This window comes from Phyllostomus discolor, chromosome 2 (assembly GCF_004126475.2).
Source record: "Phyllostomus discolor isolate MPI-MPIP mPhyDis1 chromosome 2, mPhyDis1.pri.v3, whole genome shotgun sequence".
In the NCBI taxonomy this organism is placed as follows: domain Eukaryota; kingdom Metazoa; phylum Chordata; class Mammalia; order Chiroptera; family Phyllostomidae; genus Phyllostomus; species Phyllostomus discolor.
This window is the reverse complement of record NC_040904.2, coordinates 141,754,310-141,780,638: the sequence shown is the minus strand read 5'-3', so window position 1 is coordinate 141,780,638 and position 26,329 is coordinate 141,754,310. Positions and strand designations below refer to the sequence as shown.

Here is a 26,329-nt window from a genome sequence, read left to right as displayed (position 1 = left end):
TTTTAAAAAAGAAGAAACCCAGGAGGCTGTGCATTGTGCGGTTTTGTGAACATAGGGTGAATGCTTTGCTTCCAGTTGCGTCAAGGTCTGAAAAAACACATTTCATCTCTTGCCATTTTATTGGCTCCATTCCTCAAAAGTCAGCTCTTTTCCACCGTTACTGTATAATCTCTGGATTTCCTCTTACTGCTTTCAAGAAAAAAGTATCTAAACTGAGGAGAAGATAAACCTCAAGCCTGACATTCAAACATCTGCCAACTTGTGGAAGATTTTGATAATGCCGCTACACTTATTGCATAAGCAGCCTTTGGTTTGGAAAGAATTTGAATGAAACTTTTGATGGTGGCTCATTTTTGTTCAAAAGTCTTTCAGGGAGGGTGTCATACATCAGATTCCCTGGGAAGCTGCCCAGAGTGACAGGTAGCTTACTAAGGAGTGTTTTCCATGTAAGTGAGTGGAGAGGGAGTAGGTCTGGGCAAAGGGAGTTGCAGAACTGAGCTGCAGTTACCACAGACCTTAGCTGATTTAACAAGGACCTTCAGAAATGAACCAAATTTTGGGAGGGGGGCTGGCCTTTATACCAGTATCTCCCAGTCATTGGATGTGGGCTGTCCTTGGAGATAGTTTAACCTTGAACAAGGCAGCTCCCGTTAGCCAAGGATGATTCTTTAGGGGAGACTCCTCAGCTATGAGATGCCAGCACGCCATAAAACTAAGGGCCTCATTCCTGAAAGGGAGGGATGCACATGGGATCTTATGGTTTTCACCTACACCTACAGAAGATCAAGGGAAATTCTAATGGAATAAAATCACTACGTTCTGCCTTCCCACCTCAAAAATGCTATCTAGCCCCTGGCCAGAGTGGCTCGGTTGGTTGGACATGTCCCACAAACTGAAATGTCACCGGTTCAATTCCTGGTCAGAGCACATGCCTAGGTTGTAGGTTCTGTCCCAGGTCAGGCATATACAAAAGGCACACAATCGAGATTTCTCTCTCACATTGATGTTTCTCTCCCTTTCTCCCTCCCTTTCCCTCTCTCTGAAAAAAAAATCCATTGTAACACAATCTGTAATACTTCCCAGCCTCTATAATATCTATTCCAAGAGTTACTTATAGTTTGGAGCATTTCTGCATTATTTTAGTAGCAATATTTTTAATATTTTTTACCTTCTTCTCCTGTTTGCTCTTTAATTTTACAATGTTATTATTACAAAATACAATACTTAAATAGAGATAGAAATAGTGCTTTCTCCAGAAATTATTATGTTTATGCAGTGTGGTAGGCTAAGTCACTATAGAATCTGGAAAATCTTTATCAATTTGTAGACCTCAAGGTAGACATAATTAAAGTACTACTAAGTAGAATAAATATCAGGGGCAGAAGGAAGTGTCATGGCAACCAAAAATCCTGATGGTCCTCATTTTATACCACAAAAGTATTAACCTTTAAAATGCCTTAATATTTTTTCTATATTTTATTTTAACCAGTGGTGATTCTGCATATTATGCTTGCTAAATATGTAGCTAAATCATTTTCTTGCACTTTAGCTTTTTAATTTTCTTTAGATAACAACTTCCAGAACTGTTCATGTAAAATTCGATTTTGTTTGGGGATTGAATCAATGGTTTATTTTCATAAATATTGATTTTTCTTTTTATTATCTTTATTGTTCGAATACAGCTGTCTCCATTTTCCCACTACCACTTTCCCCATCCTACACCCCCCTCAATCCTACGAGCATTTGGCTTTGTCCATGGGTCCCTTATATGTATTTCTTAATGATCCTTTCCTTTCCTCCCTCTGCCCGTTATCTCCCTTCCACACCCCTCTAGTTGCTGCTAGTTCTTAATTTCAATGTCTCTGGTTATATTTTGCTTACTTGTTTTCACTTATAGGTGAGATCATATGGTATTTGTCTTTCACCACCTGGCTTACTTCACTTAGCATAATGCTTTCCAGTTCCATCCATGCTGTTGCAAAGGGTAGGAGCTCCTTCTTTCTTTCTGCTCTGTAGTATTCCACTGTGTAAATGGACCACAGTTTCTTGATCTACTCATTTACTGAGGGCACTTAGGTTGCTTCCAGCACTTGCCTATTGTAAATTGTGCTTCTGTGAACATTGGGGTGCATAAGTTCTTTTAAATTGGTGTTTCAGGATTCTTAGGGTACAATCCCAGCAGTGGAATTGCTGGATCAAAAGGCAGTTCCATTTTTAGTTTTTTTGAGGAAATTCCATACTGTTTTCCACAGTGGCTGCACCAGTCTGCATTCCCACCAACAGTACACTAGGGTTCCCTCTTCTCCACATCCTGGCCAGCACTTGTTTGTTGATTTGTTAATGATGGCCATTCTGACCAGTATGAAGTGGTATGTCATTGTGGTTTTAATTTGCATCTCTCTGATGGCTAGTGATGTTGAGTATTTTTCATATGTCTCTGCGCACTCTGTATGTCCTCCTTGAGAACTGCCTGTTCAAGTCCTTTGCCCATTTCTAATTGGATTGTTTATCTTCCTGGAGTGGAGCTGTGTGAGTTCTTTATATATTTTAGAGATCAAACCATTGTCCGATATATCATTTGCAAATATATTTTCCCATACAGTTGCTTCCCTTTTCATTTTGCTGTTTTCATCAGCTGTGCAGAAGCTTTTTATTTTTATGAAGTCCCATGTATTCTTTCCTTTATGTCTCTTACTCTAAGGGACATATCAGTGAAAATATTGCTGTGTGCAATATCTGAGATTTTCCTGCCTATGATCTCCTCTAGGACTTTTATGGTATCATGACTTATATTTAAGTCTTTTATCCATCTTGAGTTTATTTTTGTGTATGGTGTAAGTTGGTGATCAAGTTTCATTTTTTTACATGTAGCTGTCCAGACCTCCCAACACCATTTGTTTAAGAGGCTATTTTTCATCCATTTTATGTTGCTGTTCTCTTTGTCAAATATTAATTGTCCATAGAGACTTGGGTTTATTTCTGGGCTCTCTATTCTGTTCCATTGGTCCATGAGTCTGTTCTTATGCTAGTACCAGACTGTTTTGATTACAGTAATACAGTTTGATATCAGGTATGGTGATTCCTCCTATTTTGTTCTTCTTTCTCAAAATTGCTGCAGCTATTTGGTGTCATTTATGTTCCATATAAATTTTTGAAATATTTGTTCCATATCTGTGAAATATGTCATTGGTATCTTAATAGGGATTGTGTTGAATCTGTAAATTCCTTTGGGTAGTATGGACATTTTGATCATGTTGAGTCTTCCAATCCATGAACATGGTATATGCTTCCATTTGTTTGTGTCTTCCTTAATTTCTTTCTTCAGTGTTGTGTAATTTTCTGAGTACGGTTCTTTTACCTCCTTGGTTAGGTTATTCCTAGGTACTTTATTTTTCTTGTTGCTATAACAATTTGGGTTTTGTCCTGATTTCTTTTTCTGATATTTTATTGTTGGTATACAAAAATGCCTTCAATCTCTGAATATTGACTTTGTATCCCACTGTTTTGCCAAATTCATTTATTAGGTTGAGCAGCTTTTTAGTGGAGTCTATAGGATTTTCTCTGTACACTATGTCATCTGCAAACAATGACAGTTTTGCTTCCTCCTTTCCAATTCAGCTGCCTTTTATTTCTTCTTCTTGTCTAATCACTCTGGCTAGGACTTCCAATACTATGTTGAATAGAAGTGATGAAAGCAGAGATCCTTGCCTTGTTCCTGATCTTAGTGGGAAAGATTTTAGTTTTTGCCTGTTGAGTATAAAATTGGCTGTAGGTTTTTCATATATGGCCTCTATTTTTTTTGAGGTATGCTCCCTCTATTCTCACTTTGCTGAGTGTTTTGTCATAAATGGACACTGTACTTTATCAAATGCTTTTTCCACATCTATTGCTATGATCATGTGATTTTTGTCTTTTCTCTTGTTTATGTGATGTATTACACTTATTGATTTGTGAATATTGTACCACCCTTGCATTGCTGGGATAAATCCCACTTAGTCATGGTGTATAATCTTTTTGATGCATTGCTGGATATGGTTTGCCAATATTTTGTTGAGGATTCTAGCATCTATGTTTATCACCAATATGGGCCTATAGTATTCTTTCTTTCTTGTGTCTCTGTCTGGTTTGGAAATTAGGATGATGCCAGACTCAAAAAAACAGTTTGGTAGCCTTCTCTCTTCTTGGATTTTTTGGAATAGTTTGAGAATGATAGGGATTAGCTCTTCTTTAAATGTTTTGTAAAATTCTTTTGGGAAAGCATCCAGTCCAGGGCTTTCGTGTGATGGGAGTTTTTGGATTACTGCTTCAATTTCACTGGCTGTTAACGGTCAATTTAGGCTTTCTGCTTCTTCTTGATTCAGTTTTGGAAGATTGTATTTTTCTAGAAATTTGTCCATTTCACCCAGGTTTTCAAATTTCTTGGCATATAGTTGTTTGTAGTAATTTCTCTACAGTCTTTTGTATTTCTGTGGTATCGGTTATAATTTGTCCTCTTTCATTTCTGATTTTATTTATTTGGATCCTCTTTTTTTCTTGATGAATCTGATTAAAGGCTGGTTGATTTTGTTGATCTTTTCAAAGAATGAGCTCCTGGATTTATTGATCCTTAGAATTGTTCTTTTAGTCTCTATGTCAGTTAATTCTGCTCTGATCTTGATTACTTCCTTCCTTCTATTCACTCTGGGCTTTGTTTGTTTTTCCTCCAGTTCTTGTAGATGTAGGGTTAGGTTGTTTATTGGAAATGGTTTTTTGTTTTGTTTTTTTTTAGGTAAGCTTGTATTGCTATGAACTTCCTTCTCAAGACTGCCTTCTGTGTGTCCCATAAGTTTTGGACTGTTGCATGTTCATTTTCATTTGTTTCCAGAATCGTTTTTTATTTCTTCCTTGGTCTCAGTCTTAACCTATTCATTGCTTAATAGCATGCTATTCAGTCTCTATGAGTTTGAATATTTTTTATTTTTTTCCTTGAGGTTGGTTTCTAGTTTCAGTCCCTTGTGGTCCGAGAAAATGCTTGCTATGATTTCAGTTTTCAGGAATTTGTTGAGGCTTGTTCTGTGTCTTAGCAGGTGGTCTATCTTTGAAAATGTTCCAAATGCATTTGAAAAGAATGTGTGCTTTGCTTCTTTGGAATGAAAGGTTCTCTCTCTCTCTCTCTCTCTCTCTCTCTCTCTCTCTCTATATATATATATATATATATATATATATATATTAAGTCCATTGATCTAATGCATCATTCAGTTTCACAATATCCTTATTGAAATTTTGTTTGAAAGATCTATCCATTGTTGACAGTGGAGTGTTAAAACCCCCACTATAATTGTGTTGCTGTCAATATTCTTGAGGTCCTCCAAGAATTTCCTTATATATTTGGGTTCTGCTATGTTAGGTGCTTATATGTTTATAATAGTTATGTCTTCTTGATGGATTTTTCTCTTGAGTGTTATGAAGCATCCTTCTGTGTCTCCTTTTATGGTCTTTATTTTGAAGTCTATTTTGTCAGATATAAGTATTGCTACTCCAGCTTTTTTTTCCTGTCGGTTTGCTTGGAATATTTTTTGCAAGCCCTTCACTTTCAGTCTGTGTAGGTCTTTTGTTCTGAGGTGGGTCTCTTGTAGGCAGCGTATGTTGTACTTTAGCTTTTTATACATTATATATATTTTAATTATTATTGAATCTATTGGGATGATATTAATTATATAGGCTTCAGGTGTACAATTCTATAGTACACCATGTGTATATTCTGTGTTCACCACCACAAGTCTCCTTCCCTCACCATTTATCCCCCCTTTACCCTCTTCTACCTCCCCCAACTCCCTTTTTCCTCTAGTAATCACCGTATTGTTGTCTGTTTCTATGAGTTTTTTTTCTTTGCGTAATCCTTAATCTTTTTCACCCAGCCTTGCAAACCCCTCCCCTATGATAGCTGCCAATCTGTTCTCTGTGTCTGTAAGTCTGTTTCTATTTTGTTAATTTTTATTAAAGTATTTTTTAATCTTCCATTAGGAAATTAAACTCTTCTGTAAGATCTAATTTTCTCAGGAGAAACAGTTATAACATTTTTTTGTTTGTGTAATTTTAAATAATTCAGGTTTAGAATATATTGGCAATGTAAACATATGGGAAGCAAAAGTAAATATTCTACTACAAAATTAGCATTTTAAAATATATCTTTCCAATCTTTCTATACAAAATATTTTATTTAGACAATCTGGACATACTTTATATAATGTTTCATACCTTGTATTATTCATCTAACACTCCACTGTATTTCCTGGCTTGTAAATATTCTCCTTTAATATAATTTTAATAACATTATTTTATGGATTACCATTATTTAAGAAATCCATTAGGTAGTTTCTGGTCTTCTAATATTATAAATAAGTTACTACAAACATCTTTATATTAAATGGTTTATACACCTAAGGTTAGCTTTTTATCATGAATTCCTAGACAAAGAATGATCACTTCTACAGCTTTTGATTTGTTCTGTTACTTTACTTTGGCCTCTATAAAGTATTTTTCTAATCTATTGTCTTCCTCAATTGCCCAGTTTTTTGTGCACTCACTTTCATGTTTATATTTAGTCACATTTACAAATTAATATGTACTATCTCATTGTTACTTTGACTTTGAGTTCTTTAACTAATTGTGAAATTAAACTTTCTTTTGGTGAGGAGGGATTTGTATCTTTGTATTCCTTTCATTAAGTATTTCTTGCTCATGTCCTTGTACTGAACTTTCTTCTAGAAGGAAATTTACTTTTCTATTCAATAATAATCTTCTTGACATATTCCTGGATGGTAAATTCTATTTCAACAAACAAAATGGCTATACTTCTAAAATTCAGCAATCTGTTTCCTATTAGTAAGATGATTTTTGTTTTTCATTTACTGGTAAACCAATTTAAAGAGAATCATAAATACCTTCCCAGCACTGATTAAATTGTTTATAATACTTAAATGTTATTATTAGAGCAGACTAATGGAAAGAACAAGCTAGTTCTCTGTAGGACAAACCACTTAACCTATCCACATCCCAATTTCTTCTATAAAATAAAGCTGAGCTACTTTTCAGAGTTGTAAATGAGAACTGAGAATATTATAGTTAAATATCGGTGATAGTATTTTGGTGCACAGTAGCTTCCTAATAAATGGTATCTTAAGGTTTTATTAGCCTCATTTAGTGTTACTGTATCTTAACATGTCTCCTATTATTGTGGCTTTCCAAACTTTAGGTATCAAGCCATTAGTGGATTGTGAAATTTATGTACACAATTTTTCAGACACAACTAGAATTTTAGTGAAAAAGAACAGTACAGAATTGAATACATCAGAATATTTCACACATTGTAAAAGCAAGTGTTTTTATGTGGTACTTTTATTCAGTACATAGCACAGGTAGAGGAAGTGTGTATATTGGAGAACAATGTAAAATATACTTCTTATTATGGGTTGTAGTAAAAAAAACTCTGTAAAAAACACAATTTTATTAGATACTGATCACACAGTATGTAAGTCCCCTATATTGTTGTGGTTAAGACACCTAGATTTAAATCCCAACTACACTAAGTACTACCATATGGCTTTGAACCACCTGTATAACTTCTGTATGCCTTAGTTTCCTTGCCTGTAAAATGGATGACAATTATTCTTATCTCATATGGGTAGTGTGAGAACTATATGATTTCATACATCTAAGCCACTTAGAAGGTACTCAATAACTGTTGGCTGTTATTTTACCAAGACTTGAGTAACAATTTTTTTCTGAATAAGCAAGTAATGCCAAATGCTGTAAAGTGCATGAGAATATAAACTCGTCACATTAGTCAGGATTGAAAAATTAGCAAACTTTTCATCTACAAATTGATGCATCTTAATAAATCCACATGTATGAATTTTCAAGAGCCATGCAACTATTCATAGTTTTGCTATTGAAAAACAGTATTATCTTTCAAAATATGAAGAAATAAAAATAAAATAGTAAGCAATCAAGTAGTCTTTCTTTATCAATACATTAGATCCTTAGTTGCCCATTACATTTTTGTATTTTATAAAAGACTTTTAAAAAAAGTTCACAGTGGCATAAAGTAAAAGAAACATACCTATATTTCTTTTAATCTTCACTTTATTAAAAAATTAAAAGGTAGGGATAATATCTAGTAAGATTTAGCTAGTAATAATTGAGTTTATAACTTTTTTCTTTTTGATGAAACACCTTCCAAGTATACATTATGTCTAAAAGGATTGTTTTGTGAAGTTACAGAAACATTCTTTTCTCTCAAAATAAAATACTGAGTAAACTTCAAGTGCATTTACTAAATGCGGACTCTATTTAACAAAAGTCTTGCTTTTCCTATAGTCTTTTAGAACATTCAACTTATATATAGAAATGTTTTATATTTTATTATAGGATGAGGTAATATGAAAATATTTAACAACCAAAGCGGCAAAGGACCCAAACATCTGTAACAAAAAATCTGTAAACAAGTGCACAGTCACTTAGAAGTGGCAACTGAACATCAGTCTGGATGACCAGCAACAATGTTCCACTTCGAGAATATGACAAAAATTGAGCTGAAACACAGTTGGATGATATGCCTTTAATTTAATGATGGCACTGTGGTATTTAACTATTTGTGTCTAACATATCATTTCCTTTAGATCCCACATTAGACCATAATTCCTCAATTATCCTCAACTATCCTGTGGAATTAAGTAATAATGCCTGTCATATCTGTTGATGCTTATGTCAGAGGAACAAATTCATTTTTGAATACATACATACTAGTATTTCATGCATATGTATGGGTTTGTGTGTATAGTTCTAGTCTTGCTGACTCACATGAAATATACAGGTTAAGGTATCAATATCAATAGTTTCACATAAATCATGCCAGCAGTGTGGCCGGTACTCTGCATGTTTCCCAGGAGAGAAGAGCTCAAGCTAAACAGAATCAGAAAATCAGGAAAAGTTTCTGGAAAGTGACCTTGAGCTGGAAAAAATAAATTTTGTTCACAGTCTGGAAAATTCTGGGCTGCCAAGTGTTGTTAGGGAGGGAGGAAAGGAATAATTGATTGATTGATTGATCACCAGATGCTACAAACTTACATGCTAGATATTGTACTAAGATATTTCCATAGATTATCTCATTTCATACACATTAAAACCTTATTTATTTGGCACGATTATTCTCATTTACAAATGAAGAAACTGAAGAAAAGATCTGAACCCATATCTGTCTAATTCTACCCTTTAGGGTTATATTAGTAGCTACCAGTGGAAAAATTAAAAGCTTAAAAGAGAGAAATAATCTATTATAAAATACAAGTTGATTATCTATGTATCTGTGTCAGCTTCAGGCACCTCGTCCTTCCAGGAGATCTAAAATCTCTGGGTTTTGTTTAAGATTTTAATAATAACCCTGTACATTTGAGATGATTCTTCTTTCCATTGTACTTGCATTAAATACATAAGTATGCACAATTAATTCACCAAAGCTTGAATTCTACAAAAATCTCTCATCTGTTTGCTGGTTATCTCCATTTCCTTGCAAATCAAAAAAAAGAACTTCACGGTTCCACAAACTGTCCTGCCGAGCCTGCAAAGTTACTCAAGCCCAGGCCTGTTTGTGTTTATTTCTGCCCAAAGTCATGTCCACGATCACCAGCACAGCCTGAAATTTCAAGTCACACAGAAAAATTATTAAAGTCCAGAACATGTTTAGATTGGAAAACATGTCTTCACTTCAACCCCTTGAGTATACCCTCCTTATTTAGAATATAAATGTATATTTATATTATGTGTACTACGAAAAATCTAGGCAGGGCAGGTTTTACTTTATATTTCAAAAGGCAGATGGACTGAGGTCAAATGCCTTGTTAAAATTCATTTAGCTAGTGAGGAGGACTAGAACTGACACCTTCCATATTTAAAGCTAAGATTTTTTTCATGGGCTACCTGAGGGATTAATTTTTTTAATGTTTTGAAGATAAAAACATGTACAATAATTGAATGAATTAATATAATAGAATAATTCAGTAACATTCAAACTAAATAAACTGAAATAGACAAGTCATGTTTCACCATCAGTGCCTTGGTATATATAGTCAGTCATGACATGTGTACAGTGGCTTCAAATACACAACCAGCAAAGCAAGTAAATTATTGATGAGAGTGTTGTTTACAATAAATGTCAAAAAATGACTGGGAGGGAAATACACCATCAACAAATGAGATTCAGGAACTAATTTCTGTATAACATTCATGACATCTTAGAGTATCAATGTTACAATAGCATTCTTCATAACCATTTTAAAATTCACTAACATTTTGAATGTATGCTATCACTTGTCAACATTTCCAATGTAAATATTTCATCTCTCTTTTCCCTTTAGAAAATACAAGATGTTTTGAGTATGGAGCATGTATGTTGCAAGCAATTGTTTCACACACATTTCAGTAAGAGATGGGTTACAAAGTTAAAAGCTACACAGCAAACAATCGCCTATATAAATAACTAATAGATTGAGAGTTTACATAGCATTGTTGGGAGTGAATGCTTTCAGTAACTGTGTCTGGTCTTACCTTCTGGTGGAGACTCTCCACTGTGGCTCTATAAATATTTCATGAACCAACATAAAGTAATATGCTAATGACAGGCCATTAACTCAGTGAGCAGGTGCACCCTGTGATGTTTTTCATCTCTGGTACACCTTTGATGTGGGGTCAGTTAAGCCATTTTGAATAATTCTTTTTCACTTCCCTCCCCTCACAGTCACACCTGAACCTAACATGGTGAGCGAGAGTCTTCATGAGGCCCTGGCAGCAGCCCCGCCTGTCACCACTGTTGCGACTGTTACACCAAATAATGCCACCGAGCCAGCCAGTCCCGGAGAAGGAAAGGAAGATGCCTTTTCTAAGCTGAAGGAGAAGTTCATGAATGAGTTACATAAAATTCCACGTGAGTATTGTGCATTGTTACTTCAGTAAAAACAAACAGTTGAAAAATCACCTTACTCATCAGCTAGAAAGCAGAACTCCTTGTCACATTCTATAAACATATATTTGATTTTTTTCTTATTAGAACAGGAGTAGTCTTAAAAATCTGTATTTGTACTTAATATAAGTGAATTCCTCTTTATTCTTCTTTAATATCCATTTTTCTCAAGGATATTAATGTTTATGAGTGTGTTATATTTAGATCTATATTTATGAAATTATTCTACTGTAAAGAGTATTTCTAAACAATAGCTAAAATGCACTGACCCAATTGTGAGTCTGATTTTATTTTATTTATATGTTAATATTTCAAAATCTTTTGTGTAGGTTTTTAAATTTTTCTTTGTTGTCATTAGGAAACACGTAACTTCTACCCATTTATTTGTATGAGTAAAGCACTAAGTCCAATCAGTGGCATTTAATTTAAATTTTAAACTACAGGCTTATATTTTCCTCAGGTTTGAACACTAACTATGCACTAAACACTTTTCTGGGTCTTGGGAAAACAGGTTTCATCCCTCACACAGCTTATATTCGAGTGGGGAAAAGAAGTAATAAATCAATACAGAAATACATAATGCATCATTTAGTAATAAATAATGTAAAGAAAACTAAAGAATAGTAAGTGAAATAGGAAAGGGAATAGAGAGGAAAAGACTGTTGTTATTTAGGACTGTGAGAGATGGTTTGTAAGGAAACAAACCTGAAGGAATTAGGGAAGAAAGTTATAATTACCTGGGAAACACAGACAAAGAGCCATAGACGAGAATCTGCCTGGCACAGCGAGGAGCCCTGTGTGCTTTAAGTACAGGGTAGAGAGCAACAGAAGATGAAGCTGGGTTGTAGCAGAGGCCATATCATGTGGGGCCTTGTAAATTGTTCTAAGGAATTCGGATTTTACTCTGAGTGAAATAAAACACCTTTGGATGGTTTTGAGCTAAGGTGTCCTGGGATCTGACCTAGGTTTTTCTTAAAAATGACTCTTGCTATTGTGTTGAAAATGTGTTGAAAGGGGGCAAGGGCAGAAGATAAAGTAGGCTGTTGCAATAATCCAGATGAGAGATTTATAAAATTTCTAAGAGCACTATTCTATAAGGACATTGAGAAACTAAATGGAAAAAAAATACAAGGAATCAACTTCTTATCCCTTAAGTAATTAACAACATGATCTGTCTGTCCTCTTTTAACAAGTTCATCTGAGAGGCACTCTTAGCACAATTGTTAGTAATTACTATTCTTGGTAAAAAGGCACATAACCCAGTGGGGATGAAGATGGTCCAATAGGTAGAACCTGCAGTGGGAAACACAGGCTCCCAGTTCTCCTCCTTGCTCTGCTGCTGAGCTGATGGGCTGACCCAGGTACTTTTGATAAACCTTGGAGCACACAAATACATGGCAGAAGCCAAATATGTACATCATAGAAGCAGATTCTCACTCAAATATTATATCGAAATGTTTGTTCTGAAAGAAATATGTCATAGGGCAGCAGAGAAAGCAATGAATACCCAACTCAAATATGTATTCTGCCGTGACTTCAATACTGTCTCCTTCTCTGGAAGAGTAAACGATACAAGAGGTTGGTAACTATGGGGATAAGTGTTTCTCATGCATCAACATAACTCATTCTCTCATTTCCTTTAGTCCTTGCCCAAATGTCATCTTCCTAGTTAGAACTTCCCCCAACATGTTATTTAAAATTATGACCCATTTATCCCACCCTGTCTTTTCCAGCATTCCCTGTTCTTCCCCTTGCTTTTTTTATTTCTCACCATATTGCTTAGCACCATTTGCAATGCAATATATTTTATTATTTGTTTTAAAATTATTTTGGCTTCCTCCAAAATAATGTAAGCTCTATGAGGACAAAATTTGGGTCTGTTCTATGTAAAGTTATATCCCCAGAGGTACCTGCCATAGATGAGGCACTTATATCTGTTTTTTGGAAGGAAGGAAGGAAGGAATTTCAATTTAACTTATATCCTGATACTCCTCTTAGACTTTAAGGATATAAGACACTGAAAATGTAAAACATATTAAAATTTTTTAATTTATAGTACTAAAGAAAACATCATTTCAGTGCTTGGCTATGCCATTCACATTTGAAAAGCAAGCTGTTTCCACTTTTATAGTGACAACCATTTTTTAGCCTTTCCCACTTTGAGATGAATATTACTTTACATTTTCCTCCCTCTTCATTAGTAGGAAAATAACCAGCTGGAAAATAATTCTCTATGAAACTTCCCCTTCTTTCTTCCCTTTCCCTTGGCCAACCACATTTGGTTCCTTCCCAAACCATTGCCCCATTCCTGTGTCCCTTTCATGGGCACTGGAGATCAGGCCAGGTAATTAGTCTCTTTGCCCCCCACGAGATGTGCCTGTGACCACAACCTAAAATAACAGGCTGTTGGAGGACTGAGGTGACACCGACAGAGACATGATGGAGCTGGCCTTCTCCTTGATTTAACAGGAAAAGCAAATGAAATATTAAAATTTTACATGGTGTAGTAAGTAAGTGTTAGAAAACCTATATTATAAATAGAGATATGCAGTTTTATTAAAAATATGTAACTGCATATTTCACACTTTCATTTCAATCCATTATAATTTTACTGGCGATATAATTGAAATTTCTAATAGGATTTATACAGGGGAACAACACTAAAGAAAAATAAACCATATCCCTACAATCAAATTCCTTGAGGAGCATGTGTTATATACAGGTTGTCGCTTTGACTTGGCCTAATACGGTGTGACACTAATGACAGGGAACAAATTAGAATATTAATCGATTTTGGTCTCCAAACTGAATCTTGGCTATCTGGCAGATGTGTTTTTTGCAAAATTGATAACAAACAGCTTTAGTCTGTCACTGGAAATTCCCACTTGTGAGAAGAGCCGTGTCACAATGGCCAGGAGTGTACATGTCATTAGTTGGGTAATCTGCGTGGTCCAGCCTAGAACATATTCAAACCAAATGGCCTGATGATATTATCCATAACAACACAGGGTTTAAATGTTTTTTTTTTAAGGAAGAGGAAATGGTAAATGCTGAGCATTTTTATCTTTCAATTCATTGTGCACACTGTTATCTAAATGAAGCAGACAAGGTTTCTCTGAATGTATCTTTATTTTGCAACTTTGATTTTTAATATGACAAGGGCTATGGTTGGTTTATAAAGCATGAACTCATGTCATCCAAAGAGCTGTGATTAAGATTTTGACATTAATGAGCTTCTTGAAGTACAGGGAACCTTTCCTTAAGCACAACAACAACAGAAAAAAACAGGGCCCCATAACCTGACTCTGAGGCCAGAATAAGAGCAAGTGGACTAGAGGTAGTTACGTAATTCATGCAGAAACACTTCCAGAGAGACTGTTTAACACAGGGATTAAAACCACAAATTTAGGCACAGGCTGCCGGTGTTCAAATCTTAGGTCCACTCCCTACTAGCTCTGTGACCTCAGGAATTCAACTTAAGTTTTTGTGTATCAGTTTCTTCCTGTATAAAATAGGGGCAAAAATATCTCCACATGAGATGTGTTGTGCAAAGACATCAATGCATGTCAAGTGCTTAGCAGAGTGTCTGGCACAGAATAAGCATTTTATAAATGTTAGCTATTATTAAATTCAAGCTGTCATTTTTAACAAGTCTATTTCTATTTTATAAAAGTCCTCTATTTAGGTCAGACACCCAAATTGAGAAAATTCCAGAAACTTTGCCGCCAAATATATAAGCATTGCATTGTTTAAACCCATTCCAACGAGGCCTGTTCCCTCTCAGCATTTTTGCTGCCCATCATTTCCTCTATTTTCCCTTAAAAAACAACAACAACAAAAAAGAAACTCCTATAATTTCATTGTCTTACTCATTCCTTTGAGCCCATACACATGCCCAATGTTCACATATCTGAAAGTGCCTAACAAAATTTCACACACTAAATGCCTCCACAATGTCACTTTTTCTCTTTCATTCTCTAAACCTTTTACCTTACCTCCTGTCAACTTCCATTCTCTCCTTCCTCCTTCATATCTACACCAAACTCATGACAAACATAACCCAGATCCTGACATGTTTCTTCAACTCCCATTAACAACTCAGCTCCTTCCATTCTGACTTCCATCCTGCATGTACTATTAAAAGTGTTTTAAGGCCCTGGCTGGCATCGCTCAGTGGATTGAGCACGGGCTGCGAACCAGGCATCACAGGTTCGGTTCCCAGTCAGGGCACATGCCTGGGTTGCAGGCCATGGCCCCCAGCAACCGCACATTGATGTTTCTCTCTCTCTCTCTTTCTCCCTCCCTTCCCTCTCTAAGAATAAATAAATAAAATCTTTTTTTTAAAAAAGTGTTTTAACTAAATCACCAGGTGCTTCTTGAGGCACAGTTATGAGGGTTATTGTCGACCTTCATTCATTCAGATATTTCTGCATCATTATCACTGTCAGCTGCCATCATCTAAAAACTCTTGACTTCTAGGACTCTCCCCTCATTTCCTCCTCTTCTTTCCTTTCCTCCTTATTCTCTCTTTCATTGGCAGGAAGTACAATAAAAGATTGTATGCCTTTTCCTTTGTCTCTGTCTCCTTTTTCATTGTCTTTCTTTCCCTTAAGTGGTTGAGATCCTTGTTTACCACGTGCTCTCCCTGGGAGCTCTCATTCACCAGTCATACAAATGAGAACGCTCGCTATTATCCTGGTCTCCCTCATGTATTTCATCTCCAGTTCTATACCTGCACTCATTTAAGTCTTGTTGATTTTCCTCCTGGAAAACCTTTCAAAAACAGCTGGCACTTTCACACTCCCATGCCTTCTCTCATGCTTTTCTCTCTTTCTGGACTCCTTTTCCCATTAACCCTGACACATTCTATTTTTACAAATTTAAGAAACAGCCCTGACTGGTGTGGCTCAGTGTGTTGGGCATCATATACAAACCTAAAGGTTGCTGGTTCAATTTCTGGTCAAGGTACATGCCGGAGTTACAGGGTTGGTACCCAGTTGGGGGCATACCAAAGGCAATTGATCTATGTTTCTTTCGTACGTTAATGTTTCTCTCCCTCTCTTTTTTCCTCCCTTCCCTTCTGTCTAAAAATGAACAAATAAAATTTATGAACAACATCAATGTGTGGTTGCCTCTCACATGCCCCCTACTAGGAACCTGGCCGATAACCCAGGCATGTGCCCTGACTAGGTAGGAATTGAACCAGAGACACTTTGCTTCTCAAGCCAGCTCTGAATCCACTGAGCCACACCAGCCAGGAAAATAAAATTTTTTAACAGAAAAAAATTAAGAAAATAGTTCAAATGTTCACTCAGCTGGGAAGTTCTATCATTTCACAAAGTAGAATTATTTGAATCTTCCTCCAACCTTTTAAAGCTCTTCATTAAATATGTTGAAATCTTATTTCAGTTTGGTTTGTCTTGTTTTGCCTGTCTTTCTCACTGAAATACAAATTTCTCAGAGGCAGAACAATTTCTATACATATCGGTATCCTTCATATTTGAAAGTGTCTAACATCATGCTAGAAACAACTGTATGTATATCACCATATTACAAATATGAACATTATACCAAACACTGTATTTCTTGTGCCATGCTTGGAGAAAGTGATCTACAAATCTTTTTAGTCAAAGATCTCTTTGTCCAAATGGAAAACATTTTATATATATAAAGCTACTGTGGTGAGTTAAAGATTTCTTTCATACCCACTCTTCCAAGATACTCCCATCAGCAACTCTAAAGGCACCCAACTGTATGCAACACAATTTGAAAGCAGTGGCCTGAAGGAATAGTATGTATATCAGTGTTCTCTCTCACAGCAACTGCCAATGAAACTCAACAAACTGTAGTAATATAGTTGGTTAAATATAGCACAGACAACATTCATTGATGAGGAAAAATGTAATCCAGTCACTTTGTTTTCCCTCATGTGGCTGCAGAATGAACATAAGTCATTATCATATGCCAGGAACCACATGAAGAGAACCCTTAGGAACACACAATAACCCATAGCATGTAAGCAACAATAATTATCATAATAAGACCCAATGTTGGTGAATCATTTAGCATGGAAGTATGCACTGTGCAATCCTGGCAATCAACCTCAATTCTGCCTTATAAAAACTGTAATAGATGAGAACAATTATTATTCCTGTTTTACAGATAAGAAGGCTGAGGTTTAGTGAGGTAAGTGACTTGTCCAAGGAAGTTATAGATGATTCAGGTAGTAGGTATAAGGGTATGTCAGGAAAAAATTTTGCAGTTTTTTTATTATACCATCTCAGAGGCTGCAAATGACCTCCACCATTCCTTGTCACACCTGATTGAAACTATTCAAGTCCTATGTGTCTGCTCAGAGTATTGGTTGATACTTGATATTCATCTTTGATTTTAAGTGACTGAATACTTAGAACACAAGTTTACTATAGATTGGGAGTTTGCCGTTGCATTATCTGGCTTTAAAGACAAGTGCATATTTATTTACTTCATATGTATTTCTGCACTTATTTTGTTGCACTTGCTCTGTTAGACTGGCATGTGGAACAGTCCATAACTACTCAAGCACTGACAGTCACATTTTGTTCCGTTACATAAGCTCTGTATGCAACTCAGCTTCTGCTATCACCTGTTGATTCAATTCTTCTCACTTCATAGAAGCACTGGCTAAAATGTTAAGTAACATTATTCACTGTTAACCTCTACTAAGTTGAAATATCTTTAAGGAAAAGTTGCAGTAAAGATAAGTGTTATTTTCAGAGCAAGTGCCTTGCAGTATTGAGTGATTTCATCAGTCAGATGCTGAAAGAACCTGTTTGGGATAAGGACACTTAGACCTAAGAGTGCAGTTCATTACAGCACAATGTAGTAATTCATGCTTATGTTCAATAAAAATATTTTAGTTTATTTATTTCACCTTTTCAAATTTTATTCTGATATGAAATATAGGAAATATGTATGTGTGTGTATGTGAATACTGTACATATGTGTTTGTGTTAAGAGTTATCATTGAAAACTTAATTCTACAGCAGAAATTCAGTTTGTTTCTTCAGAGTTGACACTGCCCCCTCCAGTATGTTGTGGATATTTGTTGGACTATTTTTAGTGTGCTAAAATAATGGCATAAGGGGCAGCTACTGGCAGTTGGAAGTCACAGGCCCAGGGACCTACACATCTTTCAGCATGTGAGACAGTTTCACACTATGAAAAATTGTCCCATGTTCTGCATGGATTTCAAAATCTCCATAGAACATGCATATAGAAAGAAACCTGTTAATAATTATTTGAACCTAAAACTATGTCATATAAACAAAAGTGTATTTGCATGGTTCTAATATAAACTGAAAATTCTAGCTTTGTCACTGATGTTTAGCTAATCTCTGATCTTTCATTTTCTCCTTACTTTTTGAAAATCTTCTGATTATCTTTAAATCCAAACATCCCTTTAAGCAGTTGCAAGCATTTGATTACTTCATTGTCTTCAGGAAAGTTGTGCCTAAAGATTTTTATGCTGAAATGAAAGTAGTTTCATTATAAATCACCTCCTTATTTCTTCTATATTACAGTTAGCACTTTTTATTTATTGTAAAACCTATATGTGTAGGTATGTTGACTTATCTGTTATTTATACTCTGAGAGAGTAAAGGAATATTATAATGTATTTATTATAAACTGGGGCACTGTGGATAATACTGATGTTAAAGAACAGGTGTGCACAGACCCTATAACATCCTATATAAAATATGAAAACCTAACAGAAAATATATGTTACTGATGTTGGATTTCAAGAAGATTGTTTAAATGTGTCCTTGAATTTTGTTTCCCTTGGAACCCTGTTATTCAGAAAATTCCCCCAAGAAATTCGGGACTGTAAAATGAACTGGTGTTGAGAGATTCTATAAACTTCGAAAGCATTGGTAATACAGAGTAATGGTAAACACATAAAACCACCAAGTGAGTTAAGATCTCAGGGAAGTTTCTAAACCTTATTTAGCTGCATCCATTAGCATTTCAAAGATATTAAGGAAATACACCTGAGAAAAATACAGGAGTGAACCATATTTTGGACATATATTTAAAAAGAGCTGAGGAATTACCTTGCTGAAATACAATACAGATATACAAATATATTTTAAAGTAGTTTTAAACCACTCTCCCTTACCACATAGCAGCTGTAGGTCAAAATGCAGGGTACATTTTCACTAAGGGAGGCCTGAGTACAAATGCAAATCTATAAAGAAAACAGAATGAAAGAAGCTGTGAGACTGCTGTTTTCTCCTCGCTCTAATGACCTTGTAGATCTTTCACTGCATTGCTGCCTTGTCGGGTTTGTGCCAGTTTCTATTAAATCAGATAAAGAATTCAGAAGCAGAAACCAGAGGGAAATTTGTGATGTACTACTACATTTTTAGCACTTGGTTTTATTTTTCTTTGTTTTGATTTTCATTTATGAGAATTTTATAACAAAGGGATTGAACTTGATACCTTCCAAATCCACACGCCTCCTCAGTCTGCCTTTTAAGTGAACTTAGACAGCTTTGGAATAAAGATTAAGAAGATAGTGGCCCATTTAAAGGTTTCCGTACCAAGCAATGCTTTTTGAAACGGCTCTCCTGGAGGAATTTCAAAACTACTTAAACCTTTTCCCTTTCCTTTTCTTTTTCAAGCTTTTTACACATATAAGTTAAAACAAAAAAGGAGGCAATGGTACTACAAATAATAGAAATATATTTGACTGTTAAACATGCCATTTGACTGCAAGTACTGTGTACATGTTCACAAAAACTTAGAAATAATCCAAGATCTCAGGGTAATAAACTTTATAATTTTTCTTATAAGGACTTGGATAAGATTCTTTAAAATCAATAAACTATTCTAGTGGATGAAAAACATTAATGCTATAATGATATAAATATTGTTCCCAAAATTCCTCAGTACACTTCAATAGCCCTGTACTTTGTCCAGAATGCTATATTAATCACTCTTGCCATCAATATTGTGTGACCTTGGGGAAATCACTTAATCTCTCTGTAAAACAAGGATCAATAGTAGCACTCTACCTCTGCAAAGGTACAAGCAGTAAAGTATTACTACACATAGAGTGCCTAGAACAATGTCTGGAATATAATGTTGGTCATATTCAAAGTTCAAGCTTCCAATGCGTATGTATTTAGCACCTACTATATGCTGGGCTGTGAGTGCCATGCTTAAGAATTAAACCAAAGCACACAGTTTAAACTTGCTTCTGGGCCTAAATAGCATTGCAGACTTCAGATTTTTCTGCCAAAGGAAACTTTCCATTAAAATATGTTAGCAAGGCACTAATGACTATTAAGAGATTAGTTGGTATAGTTCTTATATAAGTTTCAGCTTCACCTGCAACTGTTTGCCCTCCCACAGTCTACTTCAGCAGGACAGAAACTCTAAAAGTTCTGAATTTATTACCCAAAATGCTTCTAGGTCTTTCTACAAAATCTCTCCCCTGCCTAAAATTTCTCACTTCCCATGGCTGGTCTAGCCAGACCATCTCTGGTTATCCTTCAGAACTCCCCTCTTAACTGGTGTTCCTGTCCTCGTGTGGTATACCAACCTCCTAATCTAGTAATCAACAATCCTCCCTCTATAGTAAGTCTGTGCTTAACACATGTTTGTAGTGTTTAACTTTTTATTTTACTTAGATGTTTGTGTTTTCTCTCTTAATACCAACCAATCTATATGAGATCAGAACACAGTGTTTCATCTCCATGTCTCCAGCTCCAGCACAAAATCTGGCTCAGAGTAGACAGAATAATAACTCTGCTTTTGCTCAAAAAATCTTAATAATCATATCAGCAAGAAAAGGCTTCCACTCATAGATCCATAGAACAGATTGGTGGTTGCTGGAAGCAGGGGCGGGGGAGATGGAATGGGGGAAGGGGCCATAAGGTGCAAACTTCCAGTTATAAAATAAAATAAGTCAGTCCTGGGGCTGTAACCTATAGCATGGTGATGATCATTAATATAGTACTGCATGAACATTGCTAAGAGAGTAGATATTAGAAGTTCTCACCACAAGAAAAAAATATTTTAACTATGTGAGGTGATGGATGTTAACTGGACTTACTCTGATGACCATTTTGCAATATATACAAATATCAAATCATTATATTACATACCTGAAACTAATATACAGAGGGCAGCAAAAGTAGGTTTATAGTTATGACTACACGAAACACATAGTATTCTTGTATTATTACTTATTATTGCATTATTTTCCATAAAAAAAAACTGTAACCCTACTTTTGCTCACCCCTGTAGTTATATGACAATTATATCTCAATTAAAAAAAAAGAAATGGCTTCCAGAAGAGTCTTCCTGGAAATGGGTGACAGTAGCAATCAAAGGCAAGTTCGGCATCACCCTGGACTCAAAGTGGACACTTTCCATACCATTCTCCTCTCCCTCAGCCACTCAGGATTTTACAACCAACATTTTCTCTTTCTCCTTCTCCTTCTCCTTTCACTTTTTTTGTTCTCAGGCTTGCTCTTGACCTTTGTTTAACCTTGTCATCTTCTGTTCTGTTTCTTTCCTCATTGTCTGTGCTGAATAAAAATTTTCTTTGTGCTATTCTTTTTGGCCTGGCACTGAGATACAAGCAGCCACCAAATTGGCCCTCAGGGTAAAAAGTTCTCCCCACAAGCATTTTATTCAAGAGAATAAAGCTGGGACTTAGCACCAGTTTCATCTTTTAGTTTAAAAAAATATATTGTATTACAATGCCCAGGAAACTAGATGAACTCATTTTTATGACACTTGCTATGTCACACGGTATGTTTCCTGTGCTGTCACTGAGAGAGTTCAAAGACACCTGGACACACGGTGTTACAGCAGCTTTTCTGCAATGGGCCCTCTTATGAGGTTTTTGTTAGTTAGAATTTGTGTATAGGCCATGTGTATGAATTTCTCTGTTCTACCTTATCAGCCACACAAAGCACAACAGTTTAGTCCTTCATATACTACTGTTGCCGATAACGCCACAACTGTGGCTATCATTTGCAGTGGTGCTTCAAAATAGCCTGGCCAGCCACCTGCTGCCCACACTAAATGGAACTGTGTCCACAGCTGCCCTCATGCATATATCTTTCTTTTCCACAAATGCGAATGTGGCTGTAATGGGATTTACCTGGCTGCCTCCCAGTTCTTCATCAGTAGAGATCTGTTTTGCTATTTTGCGTCGCACAGTCTTCAGCTGAAACAGCAATGCTGCTGATGTGGAAGTCCAGTTACTTTCATAGGATCTCGAGTTTAACAATCTGAGAGTTTAACATTGCCATGATTTTACCAGACTTCAGTATAGGAAACATGTACAGGGGTGTCCACCCTGCAGCCTGTGGGACACATGTGGCCCAGGATGGCTATGAATGAACACAGGCCCAACACAAAATCATAAATTTACTTCAAACATTATGAGATTTTCTTGTGACAATGTTACATGTTAAAATGTATTTAATGTGTGGCCCAAGACAACTCTTCGTCTTCCAGTGTGGCCCTGTGACGCCAAAAGGTTGGGCACCTCTTATTGTAGACAGTTTCCCAAAGTCTGTTCAACTGCTTTTATCTTCCATTGGAAGCTTATGCACCTTTGCTTCTATCTGAATTACTTGGTTTGGCCATTCTTTCAGCCAGGGACAGTTGGACCTATATGTACAAGGCACCCAATGCCTTATTTATTAATACTCTCCTCTCCCTTGGCTTCTGATACTTTGGACTCTAATTATCTTCCTTTCTTTCTGAGTGTTCTCTTTGCCTTCTTCAATCGCTTACAGGTAGGTATTTTCTAAGGATGTGCTTCTGGCATTCTTCTACCTCCATGACTTCTTTATAATTTCAGGACTTCCCATGTTGTCTTTATGTAAAACATACTGAAAACTTAATGTCTAGTCTCAATTTCTTTATTAAGTTCCCCATTTTGTTAAATTTATCAGAAATGGTTTGTATACAATAAGATGCACCCATTGTACATGTATACTTCTGTGTATTTTGACAAATATATATATACAATCATCACTCCAAAATATTGCCTCTCATTCCTTTCCATCAATTCCTGCACAGTTCTTGGCAATGACTGATTTGCTTTCTGTCACTATAAATTACTGATGACTGTCCCCTAGCATTTCATAAACATGGAATCATGCATGTAGTATCTTTTGTGTCTGGTTTCTTTCATTCAGCATAATGTCTTTGAGATCATCCATGTTCTAATGTGTATCGATAGCCCATTCCATTTTATAGCTAAATAATATTCCATTGCATGGATATTCACTATGGGTTTATCTGTTGGACAGTTAGGTTGTCAGTTTGAGGCTGTTAAGAATTAAGCTGCTATATTTTTTATGCAAGTTGTTGAGTGGATAAATATTTATGTTTTTATTTCTCTTGTGAAGTGCCCAAGTGTAGAATTGCTAGGTAATTTTTTGTAATTTTATATTTAAAAACTGTCAAACTGTTTTTCTACAGGATTCCTGTTATTTACATGCCACCAGCAATGTCTGAGACTTCTAGTTGTTCCATTTTCCTACCAAGTTAAAACTATAAGCCTTCTAGAAGGAAACACAGGAGATAATTTCATTAACTTAATATAGGCAAAGGTTTTCTTAAAAGGATACCAAAGGAATTAACTATAAAGGGAAAAGTTGGTATATTAGACTTCTTCAAAAGTAAAGACTTATGTTTTCAAAATGCTACAGAGGTGAGAGGGGAAAGGGGATAATGGAGGAAAGCAGGGGGAGGGTCAAGTCAAGGAACATGTACAAAAGACCCGTGGACAAGGACAATGAGGTAGGGATTGTTCTTTGGGAGCAGGGGTTGGACAGAGCAGGGAGAGTAAGGGGGGGATGGGGACAAATCTAACTGAACAACAATAAAAAAAAAGAAAAGAAAAATGCAATGCATGGACTGGGAGAGGATATATGTAATACATATATTTGACAAACAAGTTATTTCCAGAATATCTATATATAAAACATCTTACAAACAGGTACAAAAATGAGCAAAAGATTTTAACAGACACTTAATAAAAGAACATACATAAATCTGATAAGTTCATGTAAAGATGTTCCAACATTTTTAGTCATTAGGGAAATGCAAATTTCCCTACAATGAATTCCATTGTTTAAGTTCTCTTTAGGATCCCTTCATCTGTATATGTCATTTGTGATTGAAATTCCACATATCCAAACCTAAACTCACCCTTTCCCCCTAAACACAAACACACATACACATGTCTACTCTTAAACTCGACACCCTAGTATAATCTTTGATTCTTCCCAATTTTTGCCCCATTATCCAACTAGTTAACAAGTACTAGTTTAGTACTCCACTCTTGGTCCACTTTCTCCTTTTCATTCCCAGTGCCACTGCTCTGTTTGGGCCCTGATCCATATCACAAATACCAGACCCTTCTCAGAGACCCTCCCACAGCCATTTTCCTCTGTTGGCCACTCCATCGTACATAAATCATCCAGAAGATTCTTCCCGGAGCCCAGCTCTGAACACACAAATCCCTTGCTCAAAAACCTTCAGTACTACACCTCAGCTGACTTTTAAACTCCTTTATTTGTTACCCCACACCATCTATACTCTAGCCCCAATCCCTTTCCTACCTCACTTCCACTTCTCTGAAGTGAACTATTCACTGTTCCACAGAGACATCTATTTCCTCCCTTATACTTTAGTCCATGGTTTTCCTATATCTGAAATGGTATTCTTCCATCTCTTTATATTCAAGCCTCCCTATCCTAAATAACTAAGGACCAACTCAAATGATAGATCTTCTATAACACTCTTCCTGAATATCCATATTACTCCTTTAAAAATTATGTTTATCTTCTACCATGTCATATTATGAGGCCCATATCTTAATTTTCTGTACTAGATTTTAAGGTCTTAGAGCAGGGGTGTCAAACTCATTTTCACTGGGGGCCACATCAGCCTCATGGTCACCTTCAAAGGGCCAAAATAATTTTAGGACTGTATAAATGTAGCTACTCCTTAACTGTTAAGGAGTTGAAATTATGTTCGGCCCTTTGAAGGCAGCTGAGAGGCTGATGTGGCCCCCAGTGAAAATGAGTTTGACGCCTGTGTCTTAGAAGATAGCAGTGGAGTTTGACCCCTTATTTCATACTGTAGATACATGCTACATGCCTTACAAAGAGTGGGCAGTCAATAAATGTGTTTGGTGTGGATTAATGGCTGAGTGGAAGAATACAAAATAGAATAGGTTATCATCTTATAATCTAATAGGAGAGATGAGGTATGCAGAGAAACAATAATAATATAAGACAGTGATGCATGCTGAAACTTATATAGAGGAGTTATCAAAGAGGAGACTGGAAAAGTAATTTGGAATTAGGTTATAGAGGGCCATCGATATCAAGCTAAGGAGTCTAGACTTATTTAATAGTTAAAGAGGCGCCAGAAACCATTCAAAATATTTAAGCACGGAAGTAACATAATTATAGTTTTGTTTTAGGATCATCAGTCTGGCAGCAGTGTATGGTAGGATAGATTGCATGGGGAGAGCCAGGAGTGAAGGACGAAGCCTGAAAGAGGTAACTGAAAGAACTCTAGAGATAATAAAAGCCTAAATTTCTGTCAAAAGGCACAGATGTGACAGACTCCGTGAACAGACAGTTGACAAGCACTCAACTGGATCTAAGGATCTTTAGGAAAAAGAATAAAAAATAATTCCAGAGAAGCTGGGTAACCATTTCAGTGTTATGCCTTATGGGGAATGAGGAATGCAAAAGAAAGTTCACCTTCAGAATGTGAGGTTTGGGAATTGACCACATATAAATCTAGTTTGTGAAAGTGGATAATTGCCATTAATAAGAATGTATGGGTGGGGGGGGGATAGATCATCAATGGTAAATTCTTAAATATAACTCATGAAGGAGTAGAGAAATGAATGGAAAGATAAATGAGCTGTCAGGGAACAGCAGGTAAAGCAGAAGGGCAGTGTCGTTGAAGCTAAGTAAAAAAGTGTCTGAGAAACAGTAGCCAATTTGATTCAAAAAACATATCGAATGTACTGTTTGAAGTTTGGGACAAACAATATTTAAAGTGTACAATCTGTCCTAAGGGTATTTTCAGTCTAAAAAGGGAGAGGGGGAGATATTGTCACCATCATCACCATTACCAATATTTTCTGAGTGACTAGTACTGTATATTGAATTATGATTTGATGAATTACTCTGCATAACAACCCTGTTAAATATGCATTTATGACCCCAATTTTATAGGTCTCAAAGACGTTAAGCAAAACATACTTTAGTACAAGACATAATGAAATAAGTATTA

The 26,329-nt window shown here is 35.9% G+C and overlaps 1 protein-coding gene across 5 annotated transcripts in view; it reads left to right on the top strand.

Moving 5' to 3' along the window:
• The window catches only part of SYT1 (synaptotagmin 1), a 533,021-nt gene that overhangs the window by 323,480 nt on the left and 183,212 nt on the right, over positions 1-26,329 (top strand). For all 5 annotated transcript variants that reach the window (XM_028532572.2, XM_028532565.2, XM_028532571.2 and 2 more), the window contains one exon: positions 10,775-10,960. In XM_028532572.2, the coding sequence (XP_028388373.1) occupies positions 10,792-10,960 (169 nt within the window). In that variant the 5' untranslated portion in view covers positions 10,775-10,791. The remainder of the gene's footprint in view (positions 1-10,774; positions 10,961-26,329) is intronic.